Genomic DNA, 15157 nt, shown 5'->3' with positions numbered 1-15157 from the left:
ACATCATGATTTAGAGAAACTGTCTAAAGTAAAAGGATAACTTTGGTTAAAGGCATGTAAAGGCTGTATTAATCTTGCATTTGGATTAAATTAAATTAGGTAATCCTAGCTTTAGGATCAAGTTCAATGACTAAAATGCTAGCTAGAAATTCTAACAATTTGAAACAAACAAGGTGCCTCCATTTATGAGCAATGTCCGGTACTTCTTTGGAAATATCTGAGACTAATGATGGATATAGGGCTATTCCTTTATTTTTTCAACATCTTCTATGAATGAAATTTTCTCCGTGTGAGATAGTCTCACAATTTCTCTCAAGCAACAGAGTTTGCAGTGTGCACTAATGTCTGCCTGTATGACAAAAGGGTTCAGATAACAATCATTTGTGCATTGAGAATAGTTTCATTCCTCAAATCTGCGGTCAGCTGAAAACTATTGGCCTGGAAGGACTATGAAATGGTAGGAGCATTGTCAGAATGTTCTGGAAGTCCAGTATATATGAATAATTGTTTAGCACTGTTAAACTGGAATACTGGATAGGTATCCTTGCCCTTGAACTGGTGGTTCTGCTTCCTTACTTATATGGTTGTTTAAGTTATTCAATTTTCTCCCAATTGCATTACTGTATTATATTTCATGGTTGAAACATCGAGGGAACTATTTCTTGCTTGTCCAAGGGTGGTTGTAATTATTTTAATTGGAGCTACATTGCATATGCAGATTTGAAAGGAAGCAGAGGAGGGAAATGCAAGAAGAAAAAGAACAGAAAGAAGAAAGAGCATGCAAAAGAAAACACATTAGGAAGTTCAAATGGGAACCATGTGGAGGTTGGTATTAGGGAAAAACACTTTTCTTTTAAGTATACTTGTGCATCATGAATGTAATAGTTAGGGAATACCTGCGTTTTAGCTAATTAGTAGTATCACTTAATTCAGTTACTGATGTATAAATTATATTTTGTTTCTGTATTACAACAGTCCATTTCCGAAGCAAATGATTCTCATGAGAATGGGGAGATACAGGGCAATATCTGCACACCTAATATTAACAAGATTTCTAGAGTTCAAGAAGTTGCTGATGACAAATTTTCAGGCGACTTCGATGATGCTGACAATGATGATGAAATGGACCCAATAATGAGGGAAAAACTTGATAGGTACTGGTCTAATTCAGTTCCTTGTACATTTTAATTTTATCAAAATTTCACTACACATGATAAAACACATTGTTGGAATCCTTGCATGTAAATTAATAAATTCATTAACCGGAAAAAGTGATGCTTAAGACTAATTATATTGCACTAGTTTGGTTTCCTTTTTCTTGAACAAGATGCTAGGCTTCATCCTTTAGTAGAAATTGAAAATTACTCTTCTTTTGCAGACTGTTATAAATTCCCTTCAATGGTTAGCTTTTCCAGATTTCATTCTTTCTATATAGCTGGTGCTTTGGTTCAGGGCATAGCTGAATAGGTTTAGAACTCATTCTGAGTTAGTATATAACAGCCAAGATAGTTGTCTGTAGTGATGGCATATTGTCACAAATTAACCCATTAATTGGAACGTGGTGTATATCCTTTAGTGCTGCATAATGATTATAGTGATGAAATGTTGGTTGCATATGCATTGAACAGAAGGTGTACATATTATTGTACTTCATAGGCAGGACTGCATTTTCTTTTCAGGACATGCACCAGTCACTGGTTAGATATTCAAACATTTTCCTATTTGGTTAGCAAGTTATTTACACTTTCAATATTCAGGGTCGGTGTGATTTTTGAATTTAGGATTTATGATTTGATGTTGTACAAAGAAAAGTCATCGAATCTTCTATTTCATTTAATTCATGTGTTGTTTTGTTTTATGCTTTTGGCGTAGCCTAGGGAACTTCTACAGCCATGTATCCGTGAATAAGTGTTATCAGAGGCAGACTGGTCATCGAACTGGTTGACCCCAAATATGTGAACAAGAAAAAACTGGACCAAAAATCTGGTTGACCAAAAATTACATAAAATGTTCAAATTTTGAATAAAAAACATGCATATTTGTTATGTAAAAATTTAGTTAATTTCAGGTTTATTATTTAATTTAGGTTTAGTTAGGCGAAAGGGCACGATCATAAGATCATGCCCTTTCCTAAAGGGTGTCCATGGCAGTATTTAAGCCAGGAAACCCCATTGTAAAAGACATCATCTATCTATTCATCATTTTTAATAAAATATTTATATTTATATATTCTGCGTATCAAGGTTTTTCCGTTTCATCTGGTATCGGAGCGGGTTGATCGCTGCTTTCTCGCTTCCGTCCCAGGCCAAACTGCCTCAGTCGTCGTTTGTGGCGTCCAGTTCAATCGCAGCAGCCACACACTCAGTCGATTAACCACTTCATCGTCGCGTACCAGCCGTTGTCACCATTCTGCTGCTCCTTTTCTGTGTCAACGCTTTCCCCTCCGTTGTTCCCGCAACCACGACCACACATTCTCTACGTCCGCACCAGTCCCAACAACCGTTGCTATCTCCGTCGCATCTCCTACCACTGCTGTTCACCGATTGCTAGCCCGACTGCTTATTCTCTGTTCACTTATATCCAACCCTCGTTCCCGACCACCCGTGACCCACGCCAACCGCCGTCCATTCCTCTCTCGTGCTTCCGACTACCAGTTCACCACTCGTTATCTGTGCCCATTCGTTGTGCCTTATTTCGTTCACCCCACCCGTTTCATTGACTTCAATAAGTCACATCCCTTTATAAATCGATTCGTGGAAGCATTGATCGTAACCTTTTGGTGGACGTAACTGTCCCTAGGATATATATAATATATACAATATTATAATTATATGTATAAGTTATATATAATATATATTCTATAATTTAATTATAAGTTAAAATATATATATATATATATATTAATTAAATTAAATTATTAAATTAATTTAATTTAATTAAAAAAATTTATTAATTTAATTAATTTAATTTAATTTAATAATATATATATATATATATATATATATATATAATAATTAATTAAATTAAATTATTAAATTAATTTAATTTAATTATTTAAAAAAAAAAAAAAAAAGAGAAGGGAAGGAAAAATATTTTAGCTGGCAAATAAATACACGCCTCCGCAAACCCGCTCAATGTCGACAATGACAATGGTGGATTTCCAAAAAAGGTTGTTGGATGCAGAGCAAAAGATAAATAACAACCACGATGAGGTCAGTAAAAGATTAAATGAAGTCGAGAGCAAGCTTGGGGAGCAAGCGGACAAAATCAAAAATCTTGAAGATACGACAAATCGAATAGAGATAAAAATGGAAAGTCAACATGTCCAAACAGAAGTAAACTTCAAAGAGGTCTTAACAATGCTAAAAGTTCTGTGTAAAAGGTCGAATTGTACGCCCGAACAACTACTGAAAGAAGGTGAAGAGAATCAAGAACATCTCTCGTCAGATTCAACTAAGTCCACAGACTCTCATGACAAGGTTGAATCCCCAAAAAAATCAGCGACACACCACCAGGAAGCAAGTAACACTGCCTTTACAAACAAGCAACTTTGGGATACCCTTACTAATCAACACCCTCTTTTTGCTCAACCATTAGCCACATACCAGAAGAGGGTAAAGGTTGAGATGCCTAAATTCGATGGGAACGAAAAAAACAATGTTGCATGGATAAATAAAGCAGAAGAATACTTTGAGATATATGACATCACTGACGATGACGAAAAGCTCAGACACGCATCCATGAAAATGGAGGGAGAAGCATATAACTGGTATATGTGGTGGAAAAAGACAACACATGTCATTAGCTGGAGGAAATTTAAAGATGCATTCTTCAAAAGATTCCAAGGTGTAAAGGAAGAAGAGTTCTTTTCAAAACTCATCAAACTACGACAAAAAGGAAGTGTCGATGAATACACTCAAGAATGGGAGACCTTAGTAACACGAGTACCTGGGTTATCAGAATCTCGTCTAATTCAGTCATACATCTCGGGACTCAAAACCCATTTACAAGCAGAACTTGAGATGCATGATATTACATCTATAGAAGAAGCAAGACGAAAAGCAAAAACAGCCGAAAAGAAATCCAAACCAATATTTTGGTCAACAGCGGAAAAAGCTTATGCAAGACGAAGGATACCCCAGTATGTGGACTCAAATAATACAAGATATGTTCCACCACATCGTCGTGAAGATGAAAAATATAATGTGGAAATGCAAAGGATAAAAGAGGGTAAATGTAAACGCTGTGGTGAGAAGTGGGACCCCAAACATAGATGTGCTAAAGGAAAAGAACTAAAGAACCTATATAATTGTGAAGCAACCAATGATTTAAACAGTGAAGATTATGACGTAGAAGACACAGAAGACGCCCCAGAATTCTCACCAGAACTAGATGATGGAAGTATTCCACAAGTATCATTATCAGCTATGACAGGTATATCACAACCTCAGACTTTAAAGTTAAAAGGACACATAAAGAAGAACAACGTAGTGGTTCTCGTCGACTCTGGAAGTACACACAATTTTTCAGATACAACTGTGGCAAAGAGACTCAATATATTTTCATTTCCTTTACCAAACATGAAAGTGATGATAGCTAACGGTAAAAAGATTGAAAAGGTGGGAAAATGCCATAAGGTTAAATTGCAGATTCAAGACTTCAGTTTAGAGTCTCCGTTTTTCACAGTACCGTTAGGAGGAGTAGATGTAGTCTTAGGTATCCAATGGTTACGAACTTTAGGTACTTATGCCGCCAACCATCAAGTACAATTTATAAAATTCAAATGGGGAGGTCAGAAGTACAAACTACATGGATTCCAAGCACCAGAAAATCATGTTGTATCATCATCTCAGATGATGAAGTTGAGTCGAAGAAGAGCACCTGCTTATGCAATACAATGTCACCAATTAGAAATGTTATCTGCAAATATGACCAGAGAAGAATCACCAGAGATTCAAGACCTACCTATGAAGATGCCGCCTAATACAGAAATTGAGTGTAGAACAGAAGTTAAAACAGAGTCAAACCCCATCAACATCAAGCCATACCGATATCCACATCTCCAAAAAGCGGGAATTGAGAGATTAATCCAAGATATTTTAAAGTGTGTGACTTTGATCATCTTGGAGTATCTGATCAAGTGGAAGGACTTACTCGAAGAAGACGCCTTCTGGGAGAATGAATCATTTTGTCAACAACATCCGTCGTTACGTATGCTTTGAGGACAAAGCATTCTTTCGAGAGGAAGGCAATGTTATGTAAAAATTTAGTTAATTTCAGGTTTATTATTTAATTTAGGTTTAGTTAGGCGAAAGGGCACGATCATAAGATCATGCCCTTTCCTAAAGGGTGTCCATGGCAGTATTTAAGCCAGGAAACCCCATTGTAAAAGACATCATCTATCTATTCATCATTTTTAATAAAATATTTATATTTATATATTCTGCGTATCAAGGTTTTTCCGTTTCAATATTCATGTGCATCCATGTGAATCCAAACCATTATACCCATATGAGACGTTTCTCATTTAACCAAAATAGCACTGAGTGCACGACATCTTTGATCCAAAACACATCAACAAAGAGGCTCTAAATGGCCTCTAGTGTCCAAAAATAGGCATAGTACAGTCTCTAGAAATGATAGTGTCCCTGATTCGTCCCTGCTTTGTGCAAAGTTGGTAGTGATAAAGACAAAGGAATCTTATTCAATTATCGTCTATCTTCAAGGGTGGGTGGGTGGCGCAAGGCATGGGAGTGAAGTCTCCTTTAGTTTGGAGCCTGGAAATACTTCAGGGTGGCAGGGTGGTGCTAGGGCAGGTTGGAGCATGTGAAGGGTGTCGAAGCATCCTTTCAGTCAGAGTTGATAAAACTAGGGTATTGGAGCGTCCTTCCAGTTGGAGCGGGTAAACCTGGGTGTTAGAGCATCCTTTAAGTTGGCGCTGGTAAATCAGGGCATTGGAGCATCCTTTCAGTGGGAGCTAATAAACCAAGGGGTTGGAGCCTCCTTCCAGTGGCTGCAGTAAAGACCTATATTAAAAGCATTTGGTGGTTTTTCTCCCGGAAGGGTCTCCACCTAAAAATCTCGTGTCCTGTCTTTCATGTGGTGCATTGTTGAATGGTGTTGTTAACTGTTCATGTTATGTGATGCTGATTTATGTTTTGGCCTAATGCAAATGTTATTCAATGATCTAAAGATCAAAATTAACTAACTGAAGTGAAACACTGATTCACCCCCTTCTAAGTATTACCAACACCAACAAGGTATTTCACTGTATGATCCTGGGGGGATGTCTGAGCAAGGGATTCTCCTAATATTTGAGGCCGAAGGAAAGAAGCTTTAGATAAGTATTTAGTTGGTCTCCTGGGGATGGGGAGGAATTTGTCAGGAAGGGGGCACCTTAATTGGGAATTGTCTGGAACTAATCCCTTTAACACTTAGGGTGTGTGTGAATTGATGTGTTGCTCAGCACCTTTGTAATGGTCTCAAGGATATTGGGTGGCGTCGCAAAAGTAGGGGTCTGTGGGGAGACCCGAGGTCTCACCATTCTACTATCGGAAATATTGTGGAACTCTGCTCATCACTTGTTGCTTTGATCAATCAGATCAACTTGAAAGTATGATGTGATCTTCCGAATCGGGGTATGTGGGATCTGAGATATGTGTCTTAATATCTCAATGATGAAGAGGGCTAGGCATCTCTAGTCCAGATACCAGAAGAAGATAAAGAGTGATCCTCCTGAATCTCTATAGAGACAGGGAGTCACCCTTTGATCTCATAATATAGGGGGTCCCTAAAAATGTGGTGTTCCTTTGTCTCTGGTCTCGACTCCTTGAAGGTGACACACCTGACAAATCCTATCAGATTGTGGTGTATGGTGTTCAGTCTCCACTTGGAGTTAATGAGAACCATCCCAAAGCTGGTCCCATGGGATCTTGAGTGAGTGCATCGAATGTCTGCGCATGTGTGCGGGGCATATGATGATGCTATGCTATAACTCCAAGAAATGCTCAAGGTAGAAGGACATCTTCAGGCCTAGGCTCATTGGGTTGGGAAGTCCAAATGACCTGAATGTATAATCTGTAGATGTCCTCTCTGATGGATTGATTCATTACATGTCTAGGTGACACGAGATGGCTCGACGTAGCAAGGGAGAATTTGAAAGGGGGGAAGACGCTCTAGGGAGATGATCAACCTCTTGAGAAGTTAAGAAACATTTGAGAACCATCCTCGTGTCTGGGCTAAGGGGTGAGCCGAAGCAAGGTCCTCTGAGGAACAAAGTGCATGGTAGGGGTATAGGTCTCTCTTGACAGCTGAATCTCTGAAAGATATTACTTTGTGGGGGAAAGAAATCGAGTGAAATGTTGATATTGAGGCGGAAGGGGTGGGCATCAAAGTCTACTTGAATAATGGGTTGCAGGACTGTATGCTTGCATCGAGAATGTACTACCATGTTCCATTGACCTATATTTTTGGTCATTTGTTGGACATTAATAATTAATCTTATTTGATATTTATCCAAATCGCTGTTATTTGACTTACCATGGGTGTTTGTTCCAATGAGAGCAATGAGAATTGTGGCTACTGGGTGATTTAGTAGATTCAAGGAGACTATAATTCTAGAGTTTGAGTGGGAGGTGACCAGAAATATTCACTCAATGGAAATTCCTAATCTAGTTGTTTTGGTATGATTGTTCATTTGGTATCCCTTCTTCCACTTATCATACTTTGGTGTACATCGTCCAATCTTGAGAAAATAGTGGTCATGATTAAAAATAAACAAGTGGTAGACTACAAGAAGAGTAAACAACACTTGGTATACAAGATAGTCGGAAAGGCACTATGTTGTTTTGAAATTATACATATTTATGCCTTATTCCAAAAATTCAAATGGCTAAAGGAGCAACGGGATTCAGGATTGAGAAGTAATGATACATGGAAGTTGGAGAGGGTTGCCCTTGGCGAGTTTGTATAAGTTAAAATTTTCCCCAGGGTTGTTCTATTATATGGTTGATTGCCATGTTTTTGTAGGTTTTCTTTTTGTAGCTTTTTTATGTGGATGTTTATTTTATTGTTTACAATTCCACTTATGGATCTTCTTTATATATGGTACAACTACAAGAGTGTAGTGGTTGTGTTCAAATTGGAACATGAATTGGGAGCAACAAAAAAGGGTAAGATGTTTGTTTGTTTTAGTTTATATATGCTTATGCCCTAACGAAAACATTCAAGTACAAAAAGAAAAGTTGGACAATTTATCCTTTTCATTTATTTATGTAATTTTATCATCCCAAATAGGTATATCAAACGAATATGCATGATTTGATTCTTTTTCCCTTAGTAAAAATAATGGTAGTGAACACCAATTTTCCTATAAGTTGTCTTAGGGAAGGATCAATTTTTCTAACTAGGTAGATGAATTTGAGTGTGAAATATGTCTGGGTTTATATTGAGTTGCAAACTTTTGGCAATATTAAATTTGTTTGGTTGAGTTATAAGCAAATACCAAAGTGATAGATTCCCCAAAAGCATGGGTGTTGTTTTAGAAGGGGGCATAGGAGTGACATCTCATAAAAACCATAGGAAAAGAGGAGCATAGTAGTTGAGGTCAATGATATGCATTAGAAGTTGGATGGGCCATCTCTATCATCTTCCCTCACCATCATTGTGCAAATGCAAAGTCTAAGGATGTTCACTAGAGAATGGTCAAGATTGGGTGGACTAGGCTAGACAATCTTAAGGAACCAAAGTGTTACTAGTAGAACCTCCCTTAACATCTAAGGTTGGTGGAAAATATATTAATGGGTACCTGAACACTAGATTTGGGCTATGTGGTTGTCATGTCACATGCCAGATCGGATTGGGGCATGTAGATCTTCTTCTTTGCATGGGAGTGGTCCATCTCTTAATAGAGGTAATAGGGGGCATTGTCTAATCGAATTTTTCCTTTTGTGTCCATGGTAGGAACATTTGCACTTGTGAAGAAAAACTTCCTAGTATCGCTCAAGGTTTTGTTGAGAAATCCAGGGCATCAATGAACAAGTGATTTCTCTACTTTGATAATTGCTTGTGAGAGCTTTTACTTCTTTGATTAAGATCTTCTCTTGCTTACGTTATTGTAGTTTCCTTTTCATCAAGACAATTACCAATCTATGAACAATAAAAGAGATGAGACACAGGATGTAGGCTGTCCCAAACAAATTCTTCTTATATAAAGCTTCTCTTGGACGAATACCAAGACCTTGACTAAGACCCTTGACCTTAGAGCCCTTCCAAGACCAAGACACAATGCCTCCTCTTCACCCTTGACCCAATACTGCTCCTCTTCTTTCTGCTTCCGGATGATGCTGCTCCTCTTCTTTGTCTTCTCGGCCTACTTCAGAATTCCGACTTTCTCTTATAGATCTGCAACTTGTTCCTTTAGGACAGCGATCCTAGATTAGCCTCTTAACCCTTGTTTAGCCTTCCCTTTAGAGAGAGTGCTCTTCCTTGTATTTGGCCTTCCTTCTGCGAAGTCTTCCACACTTATATGACTGCAATTCACTCAATGTAGCACCCTTGTACTGCTGCAACTTCGGCCTCCTATTGCAGATTGCAGACCTGCAATTCTTCGCATGTGTGGGAGGAGGAATATCACAAAACAGTCCCAAAACAATGACCCTACAACTTCACTCTTCTTCCCTTCTTCTTCGCTGGTATATGTGCTTCTCAATGTGACTTTCACACTTCAAAATTACAAAAAAACCTTGACTGAAAATCTATCTCCAAATGGCAGTCGAGCTGGGATATATAGTAGTCTGTCCCTACAGTGGGGCCGACATGAACTTGTGAATACGTGTGTCTTCCAATTGTTGAGCTGACTTGAGTTTTTCCATCTTCTTTTGAGGTCGACTTCAAGAGGAGAGGCATGTTCTTGTCTTGGAGAGCTAATAGACTTTCTTAGTGACTCAAATACATTTTACGCATGCTGAAGAAGAGCTCTTCATACATGACATTAATTCTTCGACCTTAATGACAAATCCCAAGGCTTTCAATGGGAGCCATCTAAAATAAAATCACTTGCTCATGAAACCCATGAAGCAAGGCTTACAATAATAATTTTATTTTTCTTCATTACATTATTTACAAGAGTCACAATTACATGTTTTTATGAAGACCGAACCTAGTTACACTTTTCAACACTCCCACTTAACTAGGTAGGTATTCAGAATGGTACTTGGTCATTCTTAATCTGAAGAATTTTTCATAAGAAGAATTGGATTGGTAACATCTGTCTAACGTCATATCAACCAACATTGTCACATAGCAAGGCCTTGACTAACAACTCTATCTCAACACAAGATTAGAGCACAATGCTGGCGAGACCAATGATTTATTTTCACCATAATCACTCTCTCCTTTGGAACATACCCACCCAGGTTCAGAAGGTGTGTTCCAATAGGACTATTCTTATCGTGGATTCCCTAGTCCTCAAAGAATATCGGTTCTCACAACTACTCTTATCTTGGATGCCCTATCTCATCCTCAAAGAGTATCAGATGCTAGATGATTACCCAATTCTTCATTCGGCTTCCCAAGTGAAGACCAGAATGTTTTGTCTATCTCTCCCTCTCAATTAGGGAGGATACCAAGTTTTTGTCAATGAAGAAAACTTGTTTCCAAGCCCCCTCTTGGCTAGGGACATACATCAGCTCCTCATGTGGAGATCATGGAATAAACAACTGCTTGAAGAGCTCCTTCCTTCGATGTCATGAATTTATTCTTCATCATGGAGTCTTCATCTTTTAGGACTTTCATAGGGCACATACCATCCATCACTTTCATGAGTCAGTGATGTCATCATTCCTTCCATCTGAAAGTGATCTATATTTGGCATTGCTTCATGTCATGCTACATTCTTTGGAAGGTTCTTATATTCACCGATCTTCCCTTGACAGCCCTGCATAAGCTCATCCATATATTATGTTCAAAATAAGCAATGAATACTTAAATCAAAATTACCTTTGTGATGGTCCTTCACCGTGACATCTTCCTGTTTGCATCAACATCCTGCATACATGTTGACATATCTCCCAAATATTTCTATTGTCAAGGGTCTCCATCTTTATCAGACTTCCATTAGAGTCTTTACATCTTTCTGGGAGATGTCATAGTCAAATCTTTCTTGGTCTTTCGGATGTTGATAGCCTTTAGCATGGTTGCACATTTCACGATTTCTTCCTTCCTTTCTTCACACTTTTCATTTCATTCCTAGGAGCTTCCAATCAAAGTTCCTCAATTGTAGTCAACCACCTCATACTTCATATGAGGACATATTATGTTGATTTCATCTAGTGTGACTTATGCCTTCCTGCATCCTTTCAGAGGAGGAGATCCTTTTCCCTTGATCATGCTTCTCAAGATAGAAGTAGTGATCCATGTTACCTGCAACCATACGACATGACATTATAATATTAAATACAAGCATACATACCTCATTTACCTTTAGGTCATCTAGGCTTCTTTCAACAGCTTCCTTGATTGAAAAGATCTTCAACCCCTTGATCTACTTCATCTCTTATGTCATCATACCATCATCCCATGAACTCCACAAGTTGGAGTTCCTGATGAAACACTTGCTTCCTCTCTAGATCGGTGAATCCTTCGATGAGGATTTCATCAGAGAATCTTGAGAATATTGCATATCCTTATCCGACATATGTTCCCTTTTTACAGATGTATGATGATGTATGATGAGACTTGTTCTGGATGACTTCTTCTTTTCCCATAAGTATAACTTGAGCTTTTGATGAGGTTTCCAAGAGCTATATCCTTCATAATTGACTGTAGTAGATTTTGTACCAGACATCCTTCATGCTTCCTACGGTGATGTCTCGAGCTCTTGCTTCTAATGCTTCTACCATGATGTCATCTTCTAATATGATACATCCTACCTTACTTGCAATGCTTCCTAGCTACTATTTATAGACCTGAAAAGTACTTAGTGGAGGAGACTCTCTTAGTCATAGTATAGGTCTCTTACATCCTCCTGCTTTTGTTTCTTCTTTTCATGTTCTTCAACTTCTTCGGTAATATGGGCCTCTTCCTTATTTCTCTTGTTGTTGCCCTTCTTGAACTTTGGACAATTTCTCTTATAGTGCCCATATTCTTGACACCCATAACACTGAATCTTTGATATGTCCTTCCTTTTCCCTTGAGGACCAAACTTTCCAAATTTTCTCCTTTTCTTTGCCAAAGCAGCATATGCTTGGTTTTGTTTGTTTGATCCCACATCCATCTTTGCCTTCAATTTGGTTTCTTCAATTTTGCAGAGAGACCATAGATCATGGAATGTAGTGGCCTCTTTCTTCCCATAAATGCTTGAAGTGAAGTTGCCCCATTCCTCCAGTAGTGCATTTAACACTACTGTGGTCATCTCTCTGTCAGACATTATTTCGCCCAGATCTTGAAGTTGATCTCTTATTTCAGAAATCCTCATGAAGTATGAGGTTATTCCTTCTTCCTTGGAGATCTTTAATTTGTAGAGTTATTGCCTTAGAGAGATTACTTCTCCTGCAGTACTTACAGAAAACAACTCTACCAATTTGTCATATATTTCTTTTGAAGTGTTTAGTTTCGATACATATGGTATGAGGGAGTCCTTGATGGATTCTATGAGAATCCTCTGAGCTCTCACTTCCCCTTTCATGTATTTAGCAAATGTTGGAGCATCTTCTTTTGTAGGCTTAGAGATAGTGCCCTTGATGTGCTCCATGACTTCATTTTCAATAAGGTTCAGATCTGTTCTTTTCTTCCATGCAAGGAAATTTGTGGTCCCAACCAATTTGTTGCTCTCCTTGCAAAAAGACATTTTAATAGGTTCAGATGAAGTCATAGATATACTTACTTGAGTAGATGTTGCCTTCTCCACTTGCTACCTCCTTTGCTTTGATAGTGATATAGATAGTAGATGACTAGATCTTGATAGATTAGATCTTCAAGAGTAGTCCTTGATCCCTTTGAGAGAGATCACCAAGATGATGAATTCCTTTTGATGGAGTTCTACAAGGTTAGTACCTTGCTTCAATGATGAGAGGGTACTTGCCTTACAAATCCTTTTGAAGATGATGATGATGTTCTTCGATCTAGCCTTCTTGATTTTGGAGCTTGCCTTAGAGATGCTTTTCCTCCTTGAGTGAAGATCTCGGTAATGCTTCTAGGGTTTAGATCTTCTTCCTTGAGGATGACTTCACGACCTTTTGCTGAAGTAGGTTTCTTCGATCTAGTATAATATAGATCTTGAACTTGATGAGGGGACCCAAGACTTTTGTTGGTGTAAACTTCTTGATGCTTTGATTTGATTGGTGATCCCAAGACTTTCTCCTTCTTTGTAGATCTCGACTTCGCTTTTGATGTCTTCCTTGAAACTCGATCCTTGTGTGTCTCTTGATAAGATGCCCCTTCTTGTCCTTGTCACCTTAGCTCTGATACCATGTTGAGAAATCTAGGGCATCAATGAACAAGTGATTTCTCTACTTTGATAATTGCTTGTGAGAGCTTTTACTTCTTTGATTAAGATCTTCTCTTGCTTATGTTATTATAGTGTTCTTTTCATCAAGACAATTACCAATGCATGAACAATAAAAGAGACAAGAGACACAGTATGTAGGCTGTTAGCCAGGGCCAAAACCTCCCACTCCTTGGGAGGAAAACCCAAACAAATTCTTCTTATAGAAAGCTTCTCTTTGACGAATACCAAGACCTTGACTAAGACCCTTGACCTTAGAGCCCTTCCAAGACCAAGACACAATGCCTCCTCTTCACCCTTGACCCAATATTTCTCCTCTTCTTTCTGCTTCCGGATGATGCTGCTCCTCTTCTTTGTCTTCTTGGCCTACTTCAGAATTCTGACTTTCTCTTGTAGATCTGCAACTTGTTCCTTTAGGACAGCAACCCTAAATTAGCCTCTTAACCCTTGTTTAGCCTTTCCTTTAGAGAGAATGCCCTTCCTTGTATTTGGCCTTCCTTCTGTGAAGTCTTCCACAATTATATGACTGCAATTCACTCAATGTAGCACCCTGTACTGCTGCAACTTCGGCTTCCTGTTGCAGATTGCAGACCTGGAATTCTTCGCACGTGTGGGAGGAGGAATATCACAAAACAGTACCAAACCAATGACCCTACAACTTCGCTCTTCTTCTCTTCTTCTTCGCTGGTATATGTGCTTCTCAATGTGACTTTCGCACTTCAGAATTACAGAAAAACCTTGACCGAAATTCTATCTCCAAATGGCAGTCGAGTTGGGTATATATAGTAGTCTGTCCCTACACTAGGGCCGACATGAACTTGTGAATAGGTGTGTCTTCCAATTGTTGAGCCGACTTGAGTTTTCCATCTTCTTTTGAGGCCGACTTCAAGAGGAGAGGCATGTGCTTGTCTTGGAGGGCTAATAGACTTTCTTAATGACTCAAATACATTTTACACATGCTCAAGAAGAGCTCTTCATACATGACATTAATTCTTTGACCTTAATGACAAATCCTAAGGCTCTCAATGGGAGCCATCTAAAATAAAATCACTTGCTCATGAAACCCATGAAGCAAGGCTTACAATAATAATTTTATTTTTCTTCATTGTATTATTTACAAGAGTCACAATTACATGTCATTATGAAGACCGAACCTAGTTACACTTTTCAGCAGGTTTTCCACACAATTTTAGGTTTAGAGCGAGGGTGCTTGTTTATATTCAATCTACCAAACTTCTTTAGGTGCTTTCTTGAATTTGGGTTTTTTGGATGTGTACAGTGTAATGAGGCATATCCCACTTGCCTCGCCAACATTGATATTGTCCGAAATTAACATTTTGTTTTTGTTTCTCTAACTTATTTAGAGATCTTTGTTCATTGAGTGGGCTATAAGGCCTCTGTTCTAGAAGGCAATTTGGAGTGCAAACTTCTTTGCAACACTATATGCTTTGCAATATTGTTGATGGTTGTAGATTTGACATGTATTTCCAGAAAAGCAAAGTGTACAAGTTGCAGGAATCATCATTAGATGATTCTTAAACTTAGGAGTTCACTTTATTAATTATTAAAGTGAATTCCTTTTTATAAAGTGAGTTTAATTTAATAAAGTGCCCAAGTTTGGTAACTAGTGATTTAAGTTGAATTTTGGACCCC

At 38.3% G+C, this 15157-nt stretch overlaps 1 protein-coding gene across 6 annotated transcripts in view; it reads left to right on the top strand.

Moving 5' to 3' along the window:
- LOC149205321 (SKP1-like protein 21) overlaps positions 1–15157 on the top strand; it is a 288166-nt gene that overhangs the window by 108630 nt on the left and 164379 nt on the right. For all 6 annotated transcript variants that reach the window (XR_016252443.1, XR_016252440.1, XR_016252442.1 and 3 more), the window contains 2 exons: positions 719–825; positions 976–1154. Coding sequence is in view for 1 of the 6 variants with exons in the window: in XM_089394998.1 (XP_089251124.1) it covers positions 719–825; positions 976–1154 (286 nt within the window). In the remaining 5 variants the exon portion in view is untranslated. The remainder of the gene's footprint in view (positions 1–718; positions 826–975; positions 1155–15157) is intronic.

The sequence above is a fragment of the Pinus tabuliformis genome, chromosome 1_2 (assembly GCF_031772625.1).
Source record: "Pinus tabuliformis cultivar Carrire ecotype Pingquan chromosome 1_2, CPIR1, whole genome shotgun sequence".
In the NCBI taxonomy this organism is placed as follows: domain Eukaryota; kingdom Viridiplantae; phylum Streptophyta; class Pinopsida; order Pinales; family Pinaceae; genus Pinus; species Pinus tabuliformis.
The sequence above is the reverse complement of the archived record's forward strand: the minus strand, read 5'-3'. Positions and strand labels throughout refer to the sequence as shown.